We start from the raw sequence: 26,411 nt of genomic DNA on the forward strand, positions 1-26,411 counted from the left end.
CTTATTTATAATGTCTTTTTTATACAATAACATATCGAAACCTGCGCATACACCTGGCATTGTGTGTCTACAGTATACACTTTGAAATCACAATTCTAAAATTGCATTATAAACATTTGCACTGCTTTTTCCAGTACTTTGTCTTATTTTGAACAAATTGATTTTAAGTATTTCCAATTATCCTTGCTAGGTTTAATTTGCATTGTGAGCTGCCTACTTTTTCTTACTTTCTGAGTGCACTTCTTAGTTGGATCCACACACACACACACACACACACACACACACACACACACACACACACACACACACACACACACACACACACACACACACACACACACACACACACACACACACACACACACACACACACACATGTATTTCCCTTTCACATACTGTGGGTATTATAATGTTGATTAGGGATGCAATGCACTTATGCTTTGTTATTATGCTTAGGGCCACGGGCAAATGCTTCTCTGTCTACCTTTGGTGGTGTTTGGGTGATGATCAGATCTGGGGTTGGGTGCATTTACACCTGGGCCACACGTTTTCAACTCTATTACAATCCAGTCAACCAGAACACGTTAATGTCAGGAGAAAAGAGATCACAGAGGAGGGGAAGGAGAGAGGAGTAAGGAAGAACGATGATAGTAGATAGAAGGAGAAGAGAAGGACAGAAAGAGGTGAGAGAAACAGAAAGAAAGAGAGAGAATACAGGCAGAGCAAAGGGGGAGGGGTGATGATGGAGATAAAATGGCTCTGAGGCTCATATATCCTTCTCCTCTACTTCCATACTCTTCTCTCGCGGCCTCCCTTCTTCAATCTCTCCTTCCGCTTTCCGGACCTTTCCTATCTTGTCCACTTGTCTCCTTTTATCTCTAATCCTTTCATCCCATTCCTACACTTCCCCTTTGTGACCGATCTCCCCTCCTCTCTCTCTCTCTCTCTCCCTCTCCTCCCTAGAGGAAGCTGTTCCTCCAGCAGTAAGTAGGAAGCTCACAGCATTGTCGAGCTGTAGAAAAGTAGGAAACCACAAGAGGCAGTCAGCCTTCATCTTGGCACTAGTAGTTATTAGCACTGCAAAATGGGGAAACCTATTATAATTGCTGGAATTACCATTATTATAATTCTCCTGTTGTTAGAGATCACGACAGGCAAGTGGTCCCTGTTGTAGAATGTAGAATGAACTCGGGTGGAAGACTCGGATGGAGCCCGTAAGGAGGATTCCCGGAAGAAAAGATAAGATTATTAGCCGTGAAGTAGTAATTAAAGACTAAGATCTCTCTGAGATAAAGTCAATTGTAATCCTTTGAATCACAAGGCTAATCTCACAAGAAAATACCAATTGACAATTGAAAGCTAAAGAGAAAACCAACAATCAGACGAACAGGAGAACACAGCGCGATGGTTTTAAGCGGTTACGTCACACCTGTATAACGTCCTATAACCCATCCGTACATCGGTAACTTTTTGTCCATTTCACAACAGACTGCAGTTCTTCTGCAATCTTACTGCAGCATTATTTTTGGTCAATGATGCGTTATTGTTTAAAACTTTAAAGTGCAGATTGATTTGAAAAGTCTAGACAAAAATTGTCCCTGTTTTGTTAAGATAAATTAAGGTAAATTCAGAAGAATTATAATGACAATTTTCAAAAAACATACGATAACTACTACCTCTAAAAAGGCAAAAGTGGCTAAATGTTTGTGTACTGTACGCTATTATGGCCAAAACTGTGAGTAGACCAGTAGAGTAAAGTCCTTTAATTGACACTATGGAAGCCCATTTCATGTCAAAAGAGGAGTAGGAGTTGTAATTCTGATGAAATCCTTTTGGGATACAACTTCCCACTTCCTGGAAACATCATCAGTTACCAGGCAACAGAAGAAAAAACATGCCTACGAGTGCAGTGATACAACTCAGTCCATGTAAGTCACTGGTCTAAAAATAGCTCCCAGCTCTCCTCATCCATAATTGAAATCATACAGCATGCTAATCGATACTGTTATTGATCAAATTATCTGGTTCCAGGAGAGGAGACAAAAGGAGAGAGGAGATGAGAGCAAAAGAAAGGAAGAAAGAAGGAAAGAAGGAAAGAAAGAAAGAAAGAAAGAAGTGATGAACAGAATATTTCAGTCCAGTTGCCAAACTGTGTCTCTGCAGAAATAACAGTTAGTTAAACTGCTACTTGACAACTGCTGAGGAACAAACACGCACGCACGCACGCACGCACACTAAGCAGAGATCTCTACTAAGCAGACTAACAGAAATTAAATTAATCCTCTCAACATCACATAATTATTATTGCTGACAGCCTTAAACACACTGGCTTGGTGTAATTTGTGTGTGTGTGTGTGTGTGTGTGTGTGTGTGTGTGTTGGTGTATGTGTCGGAGTGACAGTCTGAGTGTGTAATCATGGTGACTAACGCCACTGTCGTCATGTTGGCATGACCAGTCATATCAGGAGACTTAGGGCCCTATTCCCAGGGACATTTGAACAAACCACTAATTAGGGATTTCGGACTAGGCAAGAGGCGTTTCCCCGCAAAATTCGGTATTCTATGGCACCCCCGTGACCCGCCAAACACCTGAGCTACCCGTTACATTATGCATAGGTGTGGTTTGGGCGTTACAATGATAAAACCAATCACCGTGCCAGAAGCCATTGCCTTTAAGAGAAGACTGCGCTAGCCGTCATCCCGATCCAATATATGCTCTAGCCTATCTACCTGTCTGCACTGTTGCCTGGTCTGATTATTATAAGCCACATTGGGCCATATTTTATCCAAATACATTTTTATATTAATTTGTAGCCTATTGTGTTCACAATAAGCTTGTCATATTAGTCAGATCCGGAATAGTATATGAAAGCCATTTAAAATATGTATGCTATTGGTACACACTGGCTGCTCCCAAATAATTAATTACATCATGTTGCGACAACGCTCCTACGTGGTACACAGACAAACAGTAGCACATGGGTATAATAAATTGGACAGTTTTAGGAAAGGTCTATAGCCTATGTACTCACGTTGGCTGTTATCGTTCTATTTCCACCGTTCTAATGGATTCCAGGGGTGTGTAAACATCTCTGAAGTTGCTCCATAGTTTCCTCTGAAGTGACGCAGTTAAAGTTAACTTACATCCATATTGTCCCCGTTATCTTTCATCATCCACCTTTGTTCAGTAATCCCGAACAGAGCTAAATTTTAAGTTTACATCAATCAAAGCCTCTCAAACCCAGACACATTGCTGCGATGCGTATGTGCGTCGCCTACCTACCCAAAATAACAGACATACAAGCTATCAACGGCGCTGCATCATGTCGTGTCGACAGCTTACAGATCTGTTATTTTGGACAGCATACAATGAGGCGCGCGCGCGCCACGGAGTAGCCTATCACTAAACCAAAAACATTACATTACGTGGTCAACAACATAGCCTACTAGACATGTAACTTGCTTGGAGCTTTTAATGCAGTGGTTCTCAACCTGTGGGTCGAGACCACAATGGAGCACCCAACGCCTGGCGAGCTTGTAGATCTGCTATTTTCACAATATTTATCTGTGGAACCGAGTCAAACAAAATGGGGGGGTCCCCAGTTCAAATATGGTTATTTTGGGGGGTCATGAACGTAGCGTTTACGCGGGGAATATAATAATAATATAGCAGGCTAATATATATAATATAGGCTATAATATAATATTCACCCGCACGTCCCGCAGCATGGGTTTAATGAGACAGCAGCCAAAATGAAAATCACACTATGATCCGATCATCTTATAAAAAATGTAAGTGCTTAAGATTTTAGCCCAAACCCAACGGGACCCGACCCGGCCCGTCGGCACCGGCTGAGCTGGGTCTACGTTTTTTTTACATCCAAATAAATTCACATATTAATTAATTTGTAGCGTAGGCTATTGTGTTCACAATAAGCAACTTGTCATATTAGTCAGATCCCCAAGAGTATATGAAAGCCATTTAAAATAGTTATATATTCCTACACAGCTGATGCCAAATAATTAATCAACAGGGCAGCGCAACGCTAAAGTAGCCTAGGTCAAATCAATCACTGTCTTGTCATGACGCAGCAGTAGAGAGCTCCCTTTAAAGTTTAAACCATAACATGACATAAATAATGGATCTTCAGAACTTTCTTCATGTCTTTTTCACCTCAAAGTAAATGTTGGATTACTTCTTCAAATGAAAGCACAGGCAGCGGCCAGAAGGTAACATTGTGATTTCTCCATTGCAAAAATGATTACGGTTATTCTATGAAACATATATTTCATAGAATAACCATAATCATTTTTTAAATGGTTATGGGGAAGTGTATATATTTATATAGCCCTATTTGCTCCAAGCTGTTTTTTAAATAAAATATAGACTGTTAGGGTAGAATGACTCCTGTTCTTAACGAATTACCAAGATTTAATGAGAAATAAGGCTTCTTTAGAAAAATTACTGACGGGCTGGGCTGGGTCTAATTTGTCAATTATTAGTCGAGCCAGGCTGAAATATTTAGGGGATATGAAAGCTCTAGTTAGTAGTTTGAAGTGCTCATGTGGCTAGTTGCTTCTTTTTGTTTTCATAGACCTGCGGACTGCGGTTGCTTATTTCTCTCCAAGGCTGGCAACATGGCTCATGGTCCAACGCACAAAGCCATTGTAGTGTCTGTGTGCACTTGACGGGTGATTTTATAAACCAGCGGGTGCTTTTAGAATCCACTATCCCCCCTCCCCAAGCCGTACCCATGTGTGGGTTGAGAATTTCAATGTGGGGGATATAGCAGCAACACGCCCACGGGCACACCTCCACGCGCAAATAACGGCGTCGGCATAATGGTGACGGGTAGAGCAGGTGCTAGAATAACCTATTGGGGCGGCGCAGGTCCATTATCCCGATTTAACGGGGAATTTTTCGCCACAGAATGGGGCCGTTAGGGCCCAGTCCCGTGTACTTCAGACGTGGTTGCTACCCCGTTTACTTCCATTCTATGGGAGCAAAAGGGAGGAGCGTCTCGATGCGGTGCATTGACGGCGCTGAAGCGCATGAAGCGTCGTGTTCAACATTGTTGAACCTTTACAAGACGGCAACCAATAGGAGGACAGAAGCGCAGTGCATTGATCACACTAGGCAGCCATTGTAGTTTTCTGAGCCAACATTACAACGTAAGTCAAACAAACTACACACAGGGAAAACCGGCACTCCTACCGGCACTGCCCACATGGGAAATGTCTTAAGTGTCAGCTTGCGTATGAAGTGTGACTGGGCCCTTACTATATGGCATTGGAGGAGATCGCTCTTATAGGGCAATACCACTCAATCCAAGCCTTCCAGGGCATACAGTAGTACCTGAATCATTCTTCAAGGTGAAATATACTGATACTGATATTATAGGAGCATGAGTCAGCCATATATTTTTTACAATGCCTATGTTTCAGTCACAATGTTAACTGTATGTTTCAGTGTTGCAAGTATTTGATGCATGTGCATGATCACTACAATTTTAATTTATATGATAATACAGTCTAGAAAATGTAATCAAACAAAACGTGCACACGTGCCATACGCAATGCTGCTCTGTGCCATGCTGTGTCAGAGGGTTGATATAAATAAGACGAGGGGATCGAGCCACACACGCACACACGCGCTCGCACGCACACACGCACCTTCATAAACCACGGTCCACTTGGCTGGAAGTGATGATGAAACACAGGAAGTACTGCTGGGCAATGCCTGCTATCACCACAGGAACATGACAAACACAAACCTCAAACACACAAACACACACCCCAGCGTGGACAGACGGTCCTATATAGAGCTCAATCTCCAGTCACTAATGTGGTCTGTAGGAGAGTCACGACACATCATAGCACACGCACACACACACACACACACACACACACACACACACACACACACACACACACACACACACACACACACACACACACACACACACACACACACACACACACACACACACACACACACACACAAGCATGGTTGCATGCACACACACAACCATATCCAGGGTAGACACTCTCTCTTGCTACAATAGCTGCTGTAGCACTAGCATTTATGTCAACCAGGAAAAAAACAACCATGATGTTTCTATGAATGAAAAGTAGTACTTAAGAAACATACAACACATCATTTCCAAGGCCAATCCAAAGTAAAACCAACTGAAACCAAGCAACATTCACTCTGTTCTGACCAATGCCATTTGGATACATACTGTACACTCATTGTCAACATTCCAATATAACACAGAATCCAAGTAATACCAAGCCAGGTCAATTTAAACGGGTATGAAACCAGAGGCCGATTTTGTAAGCAACCCAGATGCAGCTAGTACAATTAGTTGTTAGTTAGCGTTAGTTTGTTTGTAGTAGCTTTGTTGGAGGTTGTAGTTTTGTTATTTTCACACCTCTGAAATGCTTCGTGATAGCCTGCTAATATAAGTAGTTCTAGCAATGACTGGGCTGCTTCCATCCCTGTAAAGGAAGTAAAGCACAACATTCTGGCATTTAATTCTTTGTGGAATATTTGTAGGTGCGTAGCAGATTCTATCCTCTATTTCACGGAGGCAACAAAGTTACTACTGTAGGTACTGTTAAATGTAAGAGCTTCCTTTGAGCATGTTTGGAAAGCTTTGCAGGACTATTATTTTGTTTTGTTACTTGTAGGCACTTTACAGCTGTGTACATTCTTTGCGCTGTATTATTGCAAACTTTTGACTGTGATAGCTTAAAGTTTGTGCTGCATTGAAGTAATTCTACACACTCCTTATATGGTTATGGCTGAGTCATGGTCAGAGGTCCGCCCACCTTCCTGCCGGCCGGCCCTCCCTTGAGCCAGTTTAAAAATAGGATGAGCTACACCTGCGCTTCCCTGCGCAGTGTGCGTCTGTACATAGAGACCAATTCAATGTATCTGTCATGTTCTGTGGAAGGAAGTAAAACAATAATTGCCTTTGATCCTTGCATCTCCCTCATGCTGTTATATTTAAGTGGAAGTAGCTAATGTGTGCGTCTACTACCCAGACCCCGGCCCTCACCTTATCAAATGTATGTGTGACGCATCTGAAACGGACATTCTCCTGTTGCATGCTACATGTGTGAAAAGGACGACACAGGACAATGTCCTGACCTGATTCCCCAGACATTTTCCACTTTTCAAATGAGAAAGCAGCTATACACACATACATGCGTTCACACATACAGTACACAACCTCTCCCTACAGTATCTCTGTGCCTCTAGCCTGCGCATAGGCCAGTCACACAGTGTATAGCAGCATCTTGGAATATACTTCCAGTGTTTTTTTTTGTTTCCTGCAGTCCTGTCAGCAGCTGGCCTATATAAAATGAACCCACACATAAACATATTATCCTGGTCTACAATAGGCCTCTCTCTGAATAATACATACCTCCTATGACACAGCTACTGTCTCTCTATGAGTGTGGGTGAGCGAGCATGCACCCATGAGTGCATGTTTGTGTGTCTATGTGTGTGTGTGTGTGTGTGTGTGTGTGTGTGTGTGTGTGTGTGTGTGTGTGTGTGTGTGTGTGTGTGTGTGTGTGTGAGAGTGTGTACAGTACTAGTAGTGTGTGTCCAGCTGAAATAAAACGAGGGGCCTACTAAGCACCATCTATTGTAGTTCTCTCTCTCTCTCTCTCTCTCTCTCTCTCTCTCTCTCTCTCTCTCTCTCTCTCTCTCTCTCTCTCTCTCTCTCTCTCTCTCTCTCTCTCTCTCTCTCTCTCTCTCTCTCTCTCTCTCTCTCTCTCTCTCTCTCTCTCTCTCACTATTCCAGCTTCCTCAGTCCACATGCTATGACTTTTCTTTCTTTCTTTCATCCAACATATCGTCGCTGTCGGGCAGAAACCTTGTATCTCCATATTTTCCAACTTTTTATGTTTTTGCGCAAATGAATGCCTACCTCATCATACAAGAGTGTTGCACAAAATAAGCGAGAATAGACGATCTACAAGCTCGCGTTGTGAGCTGTTGTAGGCTATTTTAGATATATTTTTTAAGTGTAAGTATTTAAGTGTCTGTGGGTTTTATAAATATTGAATAAATGAAAAGTATTAACGACTAATAATAACTACAGTGGATTCATTGAACACAGGCAATTTCTTTTCCATTTCCTGAAAAGTAACCGTTTTGGACATTCAAGGTTTCCAATCGACACAGACGACATACAACAGCAAGGAGCTATCCTTCATCCAACATAATACAACAGCAGCTATCTATCAAAATGACCCAATCACAGGACAAATGCTACTTAGCATAAAACTTCCACAACAGCGTTAGGAACCCTCCAGCAGCCATTGTGCTCTTATGTTATACTCAGTGAGTGTGTGGTGTAGGAGCAAAATGGCTGACTATGAATATGAACATGATCAACTGAACACACGGTAGAACAAACAGCAACAATCTTTCATTTACACCTCAGCACTGGTGCTGTTAGCCTGCACACCACCTGCTGTAACACCCACCACTGTGGTGTTAGTTTCCATGGGTGTGCCAGGTGTGCGTGCGCGTGTGTGTGTGTGTGTGTGTGTGTTGTACTCACCCTCTGGTCTGTACTGTGCAACTATGGTGACATTCTGCCCCGCGTTCTTCAGAGCTGCAGCTGCCTGCTCGTGTGTTGCACTGCACAGGTCCACTCCATTTACCTATGTGTGCGCGCACGCACACGCGCACACACACACACACACACACACACACACACACACACACACACACACACACACACACACACACACACACACACACACACACACACACGCACACGCACACAGTTAGATCCTATGTCTTGAATCAATAGTAATAAATGTATAGTGTGACATGAGAAGGCTGTAAAGAACACAGTGGATCTGGATCGATAGGTCACCTGTGGTGTGTGTGTGTGTGTGTGTGTGTGTGTGTGTGTGTGTGTGTGTGTGTGTGTGTGTGTGTGTGTGTGTGTGTGTGTGTGTACTGTACATTTGTGGGGGTTTATGCCTTGCAAATGCCTGTTTTATGCATACACTGTATGTAAAAATGTAGTTAGAGGGCCACATTGGGAATAAGTGTAACTTTGTGTTATTCTCAGTATGAGTTATACAGTATATTGTATGTAATATACAATCAATCAATCGATCATTTGAACGCTTGACAATACAGTACGTTTTCCGTTTAATTTCGTACCCTCTGTGTGAAAATAGCTGATCTACAAGCTCACAATGCGTCACGACACATTGCGAGCTTGTAGATCAGCTATTTCTCACCAATGTTCCCCCCTAGAATAATGGATGCTGGCATTCAAGTTGGTTGTTCAGTTCGTACCGACAGGATGCGGTCTCCTTTGCGAAGCTCCCCACAGAGGTCTGCTGGTCCTCCGGCCAGGATGAAGGAGATGAAGATTCCTTCTCCATCTTCTCCCCCGACAATGTTAAAACCCAGACCTGTGGAGCCCCGCTGTAGCACCACCCGCCTGGGCTCCCTGCAGCGGACATACACACACACACACACACACACACACACACACACACACACACACACACACACACACACACACACACACACACACACACACACACACACACACACACACACACACACACACACACACACACACACACACACACACACACACACACACACACACACACAGTCAAAGGGGTGGATATACAAACACACAACATTAAAATGAACAGTTATGGCCTGGACCGCTGGCGTAGCGGTCCAGGCACCTAGACTCAATGTAGCCTGACAGCACGTTGCGGGTTCGAGTCCCGATCCCGACGACCTTTGCTGCATGCCACTCCCCATCTCTCTCCCCATTTCCTGTCAGCCTACTGTCCTATCCATAAAGGCATAAAAGCCCCAAAATAAATCTTAAGAAAAATGAATAAATGTACAGTTACCATTTAGCAGACGCTCTTATCCAGAGCGACTTACTGTACAATAAGCAAGGTAAGCACATACATAGAATGCGGAAAGACAGCGTAGCGCCTCAAAAAACTAGCATCCCAGGTAAACCAAGAACCTAGCATAAGTCAAACAATATACTATCAAACATAACAATCTGTACAGTACATTGAAACTATAGGATACAGGGTAAACAATGAACCGATAGCATCCGTTTAAAGAACATGCTTTCTAAATTACATTCTTAACATTGTGGTCAAGAAAACAAACCAAACCTAAGTAACAACAAAATGAGAGCAAGTGACCAAGATATGTCTGCATGCATGGTAGCGATATCTTGGTGAATCGCTGGCAAGCATCAATCAAGGCAAAATTTGACAGCATCCACTTTGCGGGAGTAAACCATTACATCGTAAACTGCAGATTGTAGGAAGGATGTAGGCATAAATACGATCAAGGACAAATCAGCAACATCCCCTCTGTGGAAACGGCCATTCAGCACTGACACCGCCAGCAAACTCTGCTCTTTCCTGGGTGTCCTCTCCTTCCACATGAGGGAGGAGCGGAGGAAAAGCAAATAATCCTCTTAACCACAGTCTCTAATTTCAGTAATGAGATACTCGGAGCAGGTTGTGAGGTCAGGAGGAGGAATGTAAGAAGGTTGTGTTATTGGCGTGTTGCGTTGCTTTTCGATTGACAGATTGATTGCTTGAAACCTTTATTTCTGGTAAGGCCACTGAGACCAAGGTCATTTTTTGCAATGGACCCCTGTATACAAAAGGCGATACAAAATGTACAGTAATACGATTTGAGACGAAGATGAGGTTCACATAATTCATAATACAGAAAAATAAATAAATCGATAAAAATACAATAATTTGGGAGGAGACAAGCCCATTTTTACTACAGGCAGGTGCATTTGGTAACTTCCATCATCAAATCTACGACCAAATTCAAGTATCAATGTCATCTAGATTCAAACTACCCTCGACATTTGTTCCATACGGTCCACACGCGCTTACGACAATATTAACCTGCTTTGTTCTGGTTTGAGGAAACTCCAACATGACCCAATCCTGTGATCTGGTACACTGACTTCTGGTACACTGAGAATCTGATATGCTCAGATACAGAAGATACAAAGGGAGTTTAGCAAGTAGCACTTTATAAAGTAATATATAGAGTAATATGTTGTTTCTATCTAGGATCAAGGGGATGCAAATTCATCATACCGTACTTGTACCACACAAATTATATATTTATTATAGCCTTTATTATATAATTCATTTTAATTAAAGAATGGGACAAATATTTTTATTTGTTTAATTAATTTAATTGCAATTAATTTAAATACATGTAGTTTCATTTAAATAATGCTGGTAAAACACTATCATTAAGGCTCAGCTCACTAGGAATGAAAGCACATTTCACCACGTAGACCAGCAGATGTCACTATGACACTGTTTGTGAGCTCTCACAGTATCTTTCTGCTATTTCATCCACTTGAACCTCAGCTTCCCTATTCCGGAGGAAATGATTGCCAAAAAGAGCAGATCTACAAGCTCACAACGTGTCGCAACGTAACGTGACAATCAGTTATTTTTGGCAGGAGATTTGGTGTAGACGTGCGGGTGGAAAGCGGTCCAAGTACAGAGCCAACTCAGGTCCAGTTTACAAAGTAAAGTGGTTAAATGATCTGCTGGGAAGAGGAACAAGTAGAGGACGGTACAACCATAGAGTGAGTAAAAGTACAAAAGTATCGGCATCAAAATATACTTAAAGTACTAAAAGTAAAAGTACTTGTAATACAAAGTATTGTGCAGAATGTCCCATTTCACAAGTTCAAAATGTATAAGAACCTTTTGAAAATAGACGATTTACGTTGCATTGTGAGCTTGCAGATCTGCTATTTTGAAATGGCAGAAGTACAGAAAATTGGAAATATTCCAGTAAAGTAAAACTACTTCAAAACTGTACTTAAGTACAGTACTTGAGTAAATGTACTTAGTTACTTTACACCACTGCTATAATGTGATGATATTTATTCACATGGACTGGAGGATTTTCCAGTAGAGGGCCTGAAGAAACTAAAGTGTAAAAGGGTCCATTTAAATTTGATAGCGTACATATGTACAGGTCCATTTGGTTACACCAGTACACTCTCTGAGTTATAAATGAACACTGATGATTTTACTGTGTGTCACCACTGATCAATGTTACACATTTTAACCTAATTTCCTCCATAAGTTTTTTCCAATATTGATGAATATTGATGTTGCCACAATGAACACAATCCAGATAAGCAAAGTTTTAACACTGTCGGTGTCACCTGACCTACAGTACACTAAGGACAATGTTGCCAGCAATACATTGAGTAGGTGGAACCAAATGCAAAAATAACAACAACTCTTAACCAGCAGTGCTGTGGTATCTCTTTTTCCTGCATGCCAACGTCACGACTTTTCACTTGAGATGAAACCAAGAAGTTGTTGTTTTGATCTGGATTCACCACAGCCAGTGTATTTAACCCATTAACCCATTAACTGCCAGAGGTATTTTCATATGTTTTTCATTGAAAAAAAAAAGTACTCAGGAGCCGAGATACAGAATTTTTAAGTTTTAAGTTAAAGGGTTATTTCACTTTCAAAAAAACTTTGTGTCATTTTATCATCTACTCAGGCCTTTGTGAACCCCCCAGACAGTTTTTAAGTTGATTAATTCATTATTTAGATATTTGATATTCATTTTATCAGACACGCCCCCTTCCTATACAAACCCATTGTAACTTCAAACTTCATTTTAACCATGTTAGATTAATGAAAAACACCCGTCCTTGGTTCTGGTGACTCATCCTGCCCTCCTAATGCGTGAGGGGGCCGTGTTTTTTCAATTACTTTTTTCATTTATTTTTGGGCGGTGAAACCGCCCCTATATGTGAGGTTAGGATATTTGCACACCAAATCCTGCGCTGTGATTGGCCACCAGTGTACCCCCCTAACCCTGCACCGTGATTGGCCAATCACAGTCTATTCAGGACTGTGATTGGCTAGGGAAACATGACAATTGTGCATAGCCCTATAAATAGGACTATGCACTTAAAAAAAACACATTTAAGTTTTTTTTTAAGTTAGGGGTGTTGGTCCACAATATTACTTTTCTTTAAGTGAACTTCCATCACTGTGATGACCACTGTGACCACACCGCCCACTTCACACTGGGTGTGATTTTTTATATTTTTTTTGGAAAAAAAAAAAAAAAAAAAAATCGGAAAAACACGGCCCCCTCACGCATTAGGAGGGCAGGGTGAGTCACCAGAACCAAGGACGGGTGTTTTTGATGACATGTTCATGTCCATCTAACATGGTTAAAATGGAGTTTGAAGTTACAATGGGTTTGTATAGGAAGGGGGCGTGTCTGATAAAATGAATATCAAATATCTAAATAATTAATCAAGCAACTTAAAAATTGTCTGGGGGGTTCACAAAGGCCTGAGTAGATGATAAAATGACCTTTTTTTTTTTTGAAAGTGAAATATCCCTTTAACACATTGGGTGCCAGAGGTTTATTAAAATATTATACGTTGAGTGCCAGCATTTCTTCCATTCACTTGCGTTATACATTTCGTGCTGTGAGAAGCCCCGACGAGGAAGTGCATGTAAACAAAGCGTGCGAGACGGCGGAGGGTCCCGACTAACGCCTGGAACAATAATATTTCCAACGCGACCCTCCATTGCAGCGTGATCGCCGATCGAAAACGGCTCGTTTCCACCACATTAAAAAGAAATGGAGATATTGAGCTTTTAATCAAGGAGATAACATTGAAAACGCCGACCGGAAGGATTTTTTACATGGAGCCAGATCCAGCCTCTTCTTCTCAGAAACTCCTTGGGTGATGTCAAAGTTTCGTTTTAGCGCCCCACGTGGCCCACATGTATAAAAATAGAATTGGGTCAAAAACGGTCCGGACCGTTTTCGGCACTTCTCGTTTGGACCCTCAAAAACGGTCCGGACCGTTTTTGGCATTCAATGTGTTAACAAGGAAGTGGATAAGAGTCTAGATCTTCGAAAAATCATATCTCCTTGGTCTTTGGGTCAAATTGGAAAAAATATATATAATTTTTTTTAGTTTTTAGTTCACGTAGATCTATGCGATTGGCACGTGGCGGCTTTAAATAGGTTCGCGTAGATCTACGTGATTGGCAGTGAATCAGTTAAGACCGGGAACGCATCTGTGTCATTTTAGATTTGAGCTATAACCATTATTATATACTTTGGGCTATTCAAAAATAGCAGATATACAGGCTCATATGAGCTTGTAGATCTGCTATTTTTGAAAATTCTTGAACATTTGTGCAAATCTTTATATATTTTACAAAAGTTAGATTTAAAAAATATATATTCAAAGATTTGCACACATTTTCACGATTTTCAAAAATAGCAGATCTAGAAGCTCATAGCGCGGCACTCGATGCAGCGCTATGAGCTTGTATATCTGCTATTTTTGAATAGCCAAAGAAATCTAAAATGACAGAGATGTGTTCCCGGATTGAATGGGTTAATTGAAAGAGCAGCATTCTTGATATACACACATACTGTACACATACTCAGTGTGCGTTTTGGAAAAACCATCATCCTAATAAACCATAATTACTTCAGAGAGTGTGGACAGAGATAGAGAAAAATGTGAGAGATGAAAAGGAGGGATGAGAAAAGGGATGAAAGAGAATCATGCATGAGAGTAAGAATGAATTGGTTACAAGTAAAGAAGGACAGATATCAGAATGACCATTCTCACAGTCACAGCTGAGGCTTATCAGATTTATCACAATCGAAGCCTCTGATTGGCTGCCGGGGTTACGACGAAACAAGTCACACGTAACGTAAGTAACCATGGTGACGCCAGATGAGTGACGAGGGTTGGTATGGTGTAATCCATCCATCCATTAAAACAGATTAAACAGTAGTACAGCTCTCAGTGTACAATGTGTATACAGTGCATTCGTACTTTTATATGTATGTGCGTCATTTTGAGTGTGTGTGCGTCAGAGAAAAAGAGAGGGACAGAGAATGGGAGAGGGAGGGACGGAGGGACGGAGAGGAAGTGAAACCTTGTATGTCCAAAACCATTACTTTTCAGGAAACGGAAAAAAACGGAACCTGTGTTCCAATGTAACACAGGTTACGTTTTGTAGTTCTTATTTAATCACAAGCTCTTGTTAATACTTTTCATTGGTTAAATATTTATAAAATCCACAGACACACTTAACCACTTTCACTTAAAAAGAAAGTCAGAAAGCAAACGCGTCAGCTTGTAGATCGGCTATTTTTGCTACTTTTGTGTGACACGTGATCAAAAAAGCATTAATTTACGGGATTTTTGGGGGGAATTAGTCCTTTGTGTATAATTGCTGCAGCTCATTGGACCACAACTCAGGCCCACATGACCATTCTGGTCCTGTGTTAACCCATTCAATCCGGGAACGCATACTGTGTCATTTTAGATTTGTAGCTATAACCATTATTTTATACTTTGGGCTATTCAAAAATAGCAGATATACAAGCTCATAGCGCTATGAGCTTGTAGGTCTGCAGTTTTCTTTGAAAAATCATGAACATTTGTGCAAATCTTTGAATATAAACATGTTTAAAGCGAAAATTTTTAACTCAAATCTTTGCTTCTGGGGATTCTACAAATGTCCTCTAAATCATTTTTTTTAATTAGTTTTTTTTACTTATGTTGCTATAATATCAGTGGTTCTCAAACATTTTTCATGTCAAGAACCACCCAAAATGATATGTATTTGGCCGCAGACCAACATCTCAAAGGGGCTCCCACAGAGACCTTGAAACCAGAGACAATTCCCTGTTGTCCCATAAAAATGAAGGTTAGACTTAGCTATGTACAATTAGTATCGTGCTCTGCAATTATCATTACTTTTTTTTCTTTTGTGTTCTTTTTTCCTGGTGTTTTTTTTTTATTTGTATTTTTTGTTGTTTATTTTTTTTATTATCACTATGTCCCATTTGGTTTTCGTGTCAGAGATTATATTACACAATACTCACTATCACTTGACAATCTCAATAAAGAAAGTAAAAAAAAAACGGAAAAACTGTTATAATGGAGATCTGCCCGACAGCAACGATATGTACAGTGTACTATGTGTATGTGTATGTGTATGTGTATGTATATGTACTATGTACTATGTGTGTGAGAGACAGAGAGAGTAGAGTGTATGTGCGTGCAAACCTGTCCCAGACGATAGCCTCGTTGCCATCTGCTGCCTACAGCCAAACACACTAATGCACACAGTAGTACAGAGGTCAGAGACTACAGTATGTGTGGGGTTCTCTGCATTTTATTTCCCATTCTAGGCCAGTGGTTCTCAACCTTTTCAGGCCGCGACCCCCCAAAATAATCACATTTGAACTGGGGACCCCCCAAAATAATCACATTTGAACTGGGGACCCCCCGCCCTGATAAGCATTTGGAATTGTAGGAGTTGAGGCATTACATTTTGTTTGACTCAGTTCCACAGATAAATATTGTGAAAATAGCAGATCTACAAGCTCACAACGCGAGCTTGTAGATCGGCTATTTTCAAATATGTTGACTCTTTCTTATATTATTTGACAATTTTGACCAAAGTTTGACCGTTTTTTATAGAATAGTTTGTTGATTACTTTTGATTCAGTCATGGTTTTATTTATTTTCTTTCTTTCTTTTTTGAGGTATTAAAAATGTCTTAAAACTCCTTAAATTGTCACTTCACCGTCCGCTGATGGGGACCCCCCCCAAAATCATGTGGGTCCCGACCCACAGGTTGAGAACCACTGTTCTAGGGCAGTGGTTCTCGAAACGCTGTAATGATGACACACACTGGTGTGCTGTGAGACAAGTCCAGGTGTTGGGAACCATACATTGGTGCACAACAAGTTTGAAAACCACTGTACTGCAGAGCAACTACTGTGGTGACTCTTGAAAATGTCAGACTTTCCCACACTTTGGATCACACTGTAGTAACGAGTAGACTGCCTCATGAAATATAAACTAGGCAGTTCTCTTTTCTGCCACCAGGCATCGCAAGTAAACTGACTCATGTCCCGGGATATTAAGGTGCCTTAAAGTGCTGACAGCTTCTATAAACGTGTCTGTCTTTATGTCATCTGGAGTAGGACCCAGCGTGTGGACTCTATTTTTATTTTATGTCATTTGTTCTACCTCTGCACAAGATTGAATGTTTTACTGTGTCATATACGATTTGGCACAGTGAGGACACGGCTGTGGACACATTTCAGAAACACCTTTCCAAATACAGTATATCTATCTTGTCTTTTTTAATAGCTAGAAGACAATGAAACCACATCATATTCCATACCAAATATGCACCAATACTTTTCAGCAAAAGCACGTCCTGTTTTCATTCGTGTCACTTCCTATAATAAGGTATGACAGTGTGTGTGTGTGTGTGTGTGTGTGTGTGTGTGTGTGTGTGTGTGTGTGTGTGTGTGTGTGTGTGTGTGTGTGTGTGTGTGTGTGTGTGTGTGTGTGTGTGTGTGTGTGTGTGCGTGTGTGTGTGTGTTTTTTTGCAGCAGTGTTTCATATCTTACCTGGTGATGTCATCGTCTCCCATCATGCCCCTGGGCAGTGGTGAGTATCTGGGTGTGGTCAAGGGGGCGGGGCTTACAGACTGGCTGCCGCCCATGTAGGAAGGACTTATATGGTTGTCTTGGTGAGGGGAGTAGGCTAGAAGAACAACACAGACATTCTCACTTTACTTTTGTATTAAACTGTGAATATCAAAGTGAAATGACATCTCCGTAACTCTGAGAGTGTACAAATGAAACCAAATGGACCCTTACAGGTCAATTTGGTTCCATTTGTATACTCTCAGAGTTATGGGGGTCCTTGACATTTTTACGTTTGAGTATTGTTTGAATTCATTTTGATCTTTTAAGGCCAGTCCACGACTCCACACCAATCACTGCAACTCCTTGCAACATGCAACTACTTACAACTACTTGGAACCATTATCCCCAATGGCAGTTGCAAGGAGTTGAATTAGTGTGGACTGGCCTTTAGGGTTTTACTAAAGGTTTCTGTATTACGGTTCATTATTATGTTATGGTACAGTAGGTGATTGTGAATGCACTGTAGTTTAGTTACAGTAAGTGTGAGAGGTGTCAGGAGATCCAGCAGACCATTCTGGTTATCAGCTGGTTACATAACCAACTGAACAATGACTGGGTCATATGGTATGGCATTTATTTATTACTGAAAAGTCACATTTGAATATCAGTCTAACAATGTTCTGCATTTTAAGTGTGTGTGTGTGTGTGGGGGTGTGTGTGTGTGTGTGTGTGTGTGTGTGTGTGTGTGTGTGTGTGTGTGTGTGTGTGTGTGTGTGTGTGTGTGTGTGTGTGTGTGAGTGTGTGTGTGTGTGTGTGTGTGTGCGCGTGCGTGTGCGTGCGTGCGTGTGTGCGCGCACTCACGCTTGTGCACATGCATGCACTTTCTTGTGGCTGTATACTCACAGTTGGTGACATCAGGTGGGGGGAAATTGTCATTTATGAAGACGGAGGTGTGTTTGGCCACACGGAGGTACACCACGTCAGGAGTTGACTTCAGAGCGGACACCGCGTCCTCGTGAGTAACGTCCTCAAGGCAGGAGTTGTTCACCTGAAGAAACACACATAGACATACAGTACAGTACAGTATGTACAATACATTGATGCATAAATACATAGCCAGTATGCATATATTCACTAACAGTAAATCCAAGCACACTCACTCACAAAGGCACCCAACAAACATTAATACATCAATGCTTATTAAAAAAGACATAGTATAATTAATAAGCAAGGGGATGTTTGATGTTCTTAATACTTAAACGTGTCACTAATTTCACTTAAGAGCACCCAGAGAGATTTGATTACAAGAAAAGCATTAATCCAAAATGTATTTAGTCTTCAGGTGTACTTAAGTAGATCTGTGAGGATGACTGTTAAAGTAATGCCTAATTTACACACACGACGGTGTCGCACACTGAAAATAGTCGCTCTATAAGCTCACAACATGGCGTAGCACAACACATTGCCAGCTTGTAGATCTGCCATTTCCAGTGTGGGACACCGTCGTATGAAGAAGTATAAAACAGGCTTCATGTTTAACAGTCACATACTATAAAGACACACATGGACATTGTATGGTTTGTGCCTACATGGCTGGGATATTTTTGTAGTCTATAATCTAAGCTTAAAGTTAAAGGGTGTGGTATCTCTTATTAGTTTCTTTTTCACAGGCCTGTCGTTCTTAATTAGTACAGTATATGCTGTAGCATTACTGTCACTTCATTGCTCACCACTTTTAAAATGCAGTGTAGTGGTGCATGAGGGCAGACATTTAAAATGCAGTGTAGTGGTGCATGAGGGCAGACATCAGATACTGTACATTTAGTCGCTCTGATTATGTCATAAAGAGAAAATGTTACAGTTACATTCCACAACACGCTCAGTATAGATAGTGTCTTGCCCCGTGGGCAATGAGTTGAATTTCAATGACTGGAGCAGAGCAAGCCCAGGAGAGAACAAGATATTTGATGCTATTAAGGGAGATTCATTTCTTCTTTGTTTATTTGTTTTTATGTCTGTCTGTGTACTTATTTATCAATTAAGTATAATATTGTACTGAATCATTGCAGTGTTTCTTTTTTCTTTTGGCGCTCCATGCTTAAAAAAATAGCTTTTCTCATTAAAAGCCAGGGCGACAGATCATTTTAAATGCTGGAAATTCTAATGTGAAAAAACATGACTTGTGTTATAGTTTAGCATTCTGATTCTGCACAGCATTCTGTACAGTCACCTTTTTCAGACTTCCAATTTTAAGTCATTTCCAATATATATAAAGAAACTGATAGTTATCAAGATGTAAATATCAGAAGTTGTCCCTTATCAGGTGCCCTACATTTAAATAATTCATGTGACATTTTGAACTCACAATTTGATTGATTGCAGTAAGGAAGACTGCACACTAAAACGGGCAGATGTGTACAGTATATGTACGAGTTGAAGAGGTGTGGGGTGGAAGAAGGATGGAGAAATAAGATGTTATTTTTCTTACGCCCATTAGCTTGTCCCCTATCTGTAGCCGTCCATCTTTGTGAGCAGCCCCGCCCTCGATGATTTTTGTCACATAGATGCTGTTGTCACCGGGGACATGTTGATTGCCTACACCACCTGCTATACTGAACCCTAAGCCTGGGAGACAGAAAGAAACAGACAATAACATCAGTATGCATGCATTGTGAAATGTTTGATTTACCTGGAACATGATGTCATGTGTGACTATTACACTATGACGATAATATGACTGCACTGTAACAGCCGACTGTACAATCCATTGACAACATAATAGGTTATAATATAATAGGGCTAGACAGACAATGGCACCCACTGCTCTTAATAGATAGGATGGGTAAATGCAGAGGACAAATTCCACTTTATGTGCAAATGTGGCCCCACACACACACACACACACACACACACACACACACGTTATGTTTTTCTTTCTTCATAAATGAATGCCCTACTTCGTCCTATGACAGTGTCGAGCAAAAGTAGAGAAACTACGAGGTCCAGATCTGCCATTTTCGCTATTTTGGAAAAATGGTATGCCCAAAAACAGGTTGAAAATGGTCAATCTGTCAATAACAATATCAATGTGAACATATGAATCAATTTGCTCTAGCACGGTCTCACCTTTGGGACCTTTGACCAGTTTAATGTCTATGATTCTCTCGGAGAGGCTCCTCCTGCGTCGTATGTACAACCTGACCAGACCTCCTGCCTCCTTCAGCGCCTCCACGGCGCCACTGTGGGTGACCTCCCTGACGTCTGCCTCGTTCACACGAACTATACAGTCATTTACCCTGAGAATGACACACACCATGCACCATCAGCTTCATTCAGAGACATATAGGTGGTTCTCAACCTTTCCTGGATCAGGGCCCACTTGAAAATATCAAAAGTGTTCGTGGCCCAAACATTCTGACCACAGCAGCCGTGTCAAAGAAATAATTCACTCAAATGTTTTGATTTTTCTTGTTTTGGTGCATTCCTCAGCCACTAATTCAATATTTGTGGTGTCCACTGTGGTAGGAGATCAATGCAAAACTATATAAAAGCATAATATAAACTCCAAAACAGTATTTGTCAACTTCTAAGCCTATTCTAAGGCGAACATTCATGAAAGGATTGAATCTGCAAGTTCACAGCGCATCATGTTGTGACACGTTGTGAGCTTGTAGATCACATTTTTGCCAAAGAGATTTGGTGTTGACGGAAAAAGGAGGTGGACAAGGAGAAACCCCAGTCAACAAATTATATAAGGTTTAAAATGGATGCAACATTTTTGCTAAATATTTAGTAATATATTATTAATATTGTTTGATTTGAATGTACCAAGTCTGTGACTACATTATATTGCATAGCATATACTGTAAGTAAGCAGCTATTATCTATTGCTTCCGTAGTAGTGACAGGTTGTAAATATTACATTTGTCACTTAAAAGGTCCATGCTAATGGAATAAAGGTTTAGATTCCTCTAATCTATAACGAATTCAGTCCAAGTCAAGTTCTGTGGTCACGTTATTAATCTGTTACATTTCATGAATGCTGTTTGATTACGTTATGGGCAAATTACTTAGTATTATTTACTAAATAATACTTAACATTTTCTATTCAGTTAGGACAACTCTTGTGCGTGTGTGCGTGCGTGCATACCTGAGTCGTCCATCCTGGGCTGCAGCCCCTCCAGGTATAATCTTGGTAATGAAGATAGAGGGGTCCTCTCCAATGTGGGGGTTATCAGTGCCCCCCGCAATACTGAAACCCAGGCCAGAGTTACCCTATACACAGTCACACACACACACACACACACACACACACACACACACACACACACACACACACACACACACACACACACCCACACACACACACCCCCACACACACACACACACACACACTTTGAGGGAATTCTTAAGGTCCTTACACACCGGCGAATGTGGCGAATATACGCAAAATTCGGACGCTTTTCCGCTTTTTCGCGCCATGTACGCTTGCATTGACTTTATAAGGTTTTTAAAAAAAGCGTATTATTCGCACGAAAAAATCGCCCCGGTGTGTAAGGACCTTTATGCGAATATTTTGGGGGTTTACAGATGTTATTTGCTGTGCCTTTGCATATGATCCGAACCTTTCGATTCCGTTTACTGTGGCTGGGGTTGAGCTATACGACCCACACCCACAATAATTGCGTCCGAAGCTCATCACTAGACTCTGGCCACAGAGCCGTCTGGGAGAAATGCGGGGCCCGGTGCGAAGTCGCGCGTGCGCGCCCCCATCCTCGCGTGCGCGCGGTTTTGGGCGGATATTTCCGAGTTTCTGGTGGTTATTAGCGGTTATTTCTTTTTATAACTCTTAATAAATGTGATTCTGTTCATTAAAAAAAAAATATATATCTTTTTTTTTTTTTCCCGGGGCCCCCCCAAGTGCGGGGCCCGGTGCGGCCGCACCGCTCGCACCACCCTTCCTGCGGCCCTGTCTGGCCATACCAAAATATCTTCATTAATGTGCAACCATCCTTACAAAGCAGATACTACCCTCTTTGATCCAATTCACCCTTTGTTCAAATTAAACTTCCATATCAACAATTGATATCTTTCTGTATGTATCACCTGTCTACTGTAAATCACACATGCTCTTCAATGGACCTTTTCCATAGCAGCCATATTGACATAAATAGTTAAGTACTGTAATGTTACTTCCTTCACAGTTGTGCCGATGATACTAATAAGGCTCTGATAGCAGAGCCTTGCCAGTGAGCCATTCAATCAGGGAACGCATGCTGTGTCATTTTAGATTTTTTTTGCTATAACCATTATTTTATACAAAAATAGCAGATATACAAGCTCATGGCGTGGCACCGAGTGCCATGCTACGAGCTTGTAGATCTGCTTTTTTTGTTGTTGAAAAATCATGATTTCTTTTTTGAATATAATATAAAATAAATATATAATATAAAAAACATAGATTATATGTTTTTTTAAAGCAAACATTTTTAACTCAAATCTTTGCCTCTGGGGATATAAAAAATATAATATATTTGATTCTCAAACTTTTTTCATGTCAAGGTGAAAATTATATGTACTTGTCCACAGACACCTGTTATCTCAAAATACTTTGTTCCAGGGACGCCCAGAAGCAAAGATTTGAGTTAAAAATGTATATATATATATATATATTCAAAGATTTGCACAAATTTGCACGATTTTTCAAAAATAGCAAATCTACAAGCTCATAGTGCGGCACTCGGTGCCACGCTATGAGCTTGTATATCTGCTATTTTTTAAAAGCCAAAGAAATCTAAAATGACACAGATGCGTTCCCGGATTGAATGGGTTAATTAGTATCATGGTAATACCTGTGTAGAAAGTGACACTAGTGTACAGTCACACATGCTTGACCTAAACAGTTGTGTCCCGTCCACTTCCATTAGCTATGGGATGGAGATTCTGGTTGCGGAGTTCAACAAACTCCACAGTTTGATACCTTGCCATGCGTTGGCTGATCTAATCCCTTTCAGCCGCACATGTGTGGCCATACCCTTTACACAACAATTCATGTCAATATGGCTGCTGTGAACAAAGGTCTATTGCAGCTGTAGCTCCCTGTGTCTTCATCTCCTGCCTTCTCACTTTGTATGAGGCTGTAGTGTGTGTGCATGTGTCCATATTATCCTTGAAGCAGAGCTACTTAAATAGACAGAACCAGGTCACAAGAGAATACAGAGAGAGAGAGAGAGAGAGAGAGAGAGAGAGAGAGAGAGAGAGAGAGAGAGAGAGAGAGAGAGAGAGAGAGGAAGTGAGACATAAAGAAAGCCTCAGGGAGAGAGCGAAAAAGGCAAAAGAGAGTTAAGGGAGAAGATGGTAGGAAAGGGAACAAGAAGCAAAGGGAGTAAGAAAAGGAACACAAAATAACTAAGAAGTGAGAGATGGGTGAGGATGAATGGAGTGGAAAGATCGAGAGAGGTTTGGACTGAATAGAGCCTGGTTTATACTTTGCCGTACGGCGGTGTCACTCTGTTATTTTCGGTGAGCAACACTCATATTAAAATGAGCTGAACAAACGGATAGGTGAGGGACTTGGTGAGTTTATTGTCTCCACCAGGCCGGACGGCCGAAGGCCGGAGACTATGTTTTAGCCCCTGTCCGTCCGTCTGTCTGTGAGCAGCTAATCTCCGGCACCGTTGGACTGATCGGCATGAAACTTTGCACACACACTCCCAAGTAGGCCAAGGAAGAACCTCTGCCTACATTTTTTCAAATCGGCCTAATGGTGGTGTTATAACAGGCCACTTCACGTTTTGGCCTATAACTCTTTAACTCTAGGCCGTAAAATCCAAATTATGTTTTACGTTTGCTCCAACATTTTCAGCTAGAATTTTCTAATCAATATAAGTTGAGTTTATTGTATTTATAATTTAATACAATTGTTTGCATTGGATTACCCAACTCAAGCAAGGCTCCGCAAGTTTATCTGTATTCTGTGTTGAAATGAAGAGCCCTGATTGAAGCCTTATGTCCCATAGGGGACGAAGAGGAGTAAGTAAGTAAGTGTTGAAATGAAAGGAATCTAATGGCTTCCTTGAAAATCAAACCAACCACAGTACTGTGTGGTTTGGAAAATGATCAGCAGTGATGTCAAGTATACGATGGGTAAGGATCTTACCCTCTCCAGTGTGATCTCCTCATATTCATAGTCTGCTTCTGTACCATTGACCTAACATAATGAGAGATAGAGAGACAGAGATAGTGAGACAGCGAGAGACACACGCACACGCACACACACACACACACACACACACACACACACACACACACAGATAGAGAGACACACAGAGATAGAGAGACCAAATGGGAGAGAGAGACAAATTAATTACTCATGATAGATATGGGACAGTTGATAGTGGGTTAGAGGGTAGCTTTGGTATGAACTGTTTAACCACTTAACCACATAAAATAGGCTGGTTGCCAATAGCCGAGTGGTTAAGGCGCACGCCACATTTTTGACCTCGCTTTGACCTTTGCTGCATGTCAATTCCTGACTCTCTACACTGTGGACTGTCAATAAGCCTGAATAAATAACTAAAACAAATTGTATTTCAATACAGTTCCAATGTGATATTCACTTACAGTAAGATACAAAATGTATGGTTCCATTAAATAATGAAATTAGTCATTTGTTAGAGAATTAATGGTGAATGTATTAAATATTAGAATGCTCAAATAAATCAGCAATTTTGAAAAAGAAAAGAAAAACATACACATTACTGGCAGAATCCCTCTAAGAGAGTCATATTGCCTAACCAGAACGAATGTAGCATAGAATATGGTGTGTACATCAAATGGCAGAACACACAGAGGATAGCATTAAATCTGATCTGAATAGAGCATTATGTTTTGTTGTCTACTAGGCTTATACTGAGGGATGAGCGTCCTCTCCCTGCCTCTGCACAACCCCCATGTTATAACTACTGTAGGCACACACACACACACACACACACACACACACACACACACACACACACACACACACACACACACACACACACACACACACACACACACACACACACACACACACACACACACACACACACACACACACACACACACACACACACACACCAAGTTACATCCCAGTGGGTCATGTAATCCCATTGGCTGTAATCTGTCTCTCTCTGCAGTCAGATTAGTATATAATTTGTATTCCTGCCCATTCAAATAGCAAGCACAAATCTCAGCCACCGTGTAACAATGTCATGTACTGTTACCTACAGTACCACAGTGGTTTCCCAACTTTTTCATGTCAAGGACCTCCAAATTAATGTAATTGGCCACGGACCTCGGATACAAGAATTGTGTTGTTGAAATGTTTTTCGAGATTTTTTTGAAAATAGCAGATTTACAAGAGAGTTAACATCTCTATTCCCTGCTGTCTAGGTCAAATGGTGGAAGTGGAACATAGCAGTAACTTACTTACTACAGTACTTCCCCCAGGGCCACATTTTGCTAAATTTATAGTGGCTGATAGTATTAATTAAACTTGTCTATTTGGGTCACTAAAAACGAATATCCATACTAGAGTGTATCTACTGTCATCTCTTCTCCAGCTGATTTCTGGTTGTCATACCAGACAGTCATTATGCTAAATTACTCTAATGTGAACAACATTGCACTATATTTCATTTGTGCTGTTTGTGCCAACAACATTTCACTGACTGAGAACAACAGGAATAAATCATGTGTCCCTGGTGGTGTCTCTCTCTATGCTGTTTATTTTGCAGAGTGGTATTCCAGGAAGAGAAGCAGGGATTCCACAGTAATTACATAATAAACTTATCTGACAACATACACTGATTCTCTCTGA

At 41.1% G+C, this 26,411-nt stretch overlaps 1 protein-coding gene across 2 annotated transcripts in view; it reads right to left on the bottom strand.

Annotated features, from left to right (window-relative positions):
* The window catches only part of LOC308087474 (disks large homolog 4-like), a 155,051-nt gene that overhangs the window by 42,442 nt on the left and 86,198 nt on the right, over positions 1 to 26,411 (bottom strand). For both annotated transcript variants that reach the window (XM_080431360.1, XM_080431361.1), the window contains 8 exons: positions 24,711 to 24,761; positions 21,702 to 21,826; positions 20,678 to 20,847; positions 20,040 to 20,176; positions 18,455 to 18,599; positions 17,531 to 17,666; positions 9,338 to 9,494; positions 8,583 to 8,685 (listed from right to left, as the gene is read on the bottom strand). In XM_080431360.1, coding sequence (XP_080287486.1) covers positions 8,583 to 8,685; positions 9,338 to 9,494; positions 17,531 to 17,666; positions 18,455 to 18,599; positions 20,040 to 20,176; positions 20,678 to 20,847; positions 21,702 to 21,826; positions 24,711 to 24,761 — 1,024 coding nt within the window. The remainder of the gene's footprint in view (positions 1 to 8,582; positions 8,686 to 9,337; positions 9,495 to 17,530; positions 17,667 to 18,454; positions 18,600 to 20,039; positions 20,177 to 20,677; positions 20,848 to 21,701; positions 21,827 to 24,710; positions 24,762 to 26,411) is intronic.

The sequence above is a fragment of the Gymnoscopelus braueri genome (genome assembly GCF_963280865.1).
Source record: "Gymnoscopelus braueri genome assembly, chromosome: 6".
NCBI classification, from domain to species: domain Eukaryota; kingdom Metazoa; phylum Chordata; class Actinopteri; order Myctophiformes; family Myctophidae; genus Gymnoscopelus; species Gymnoscopelus braueri.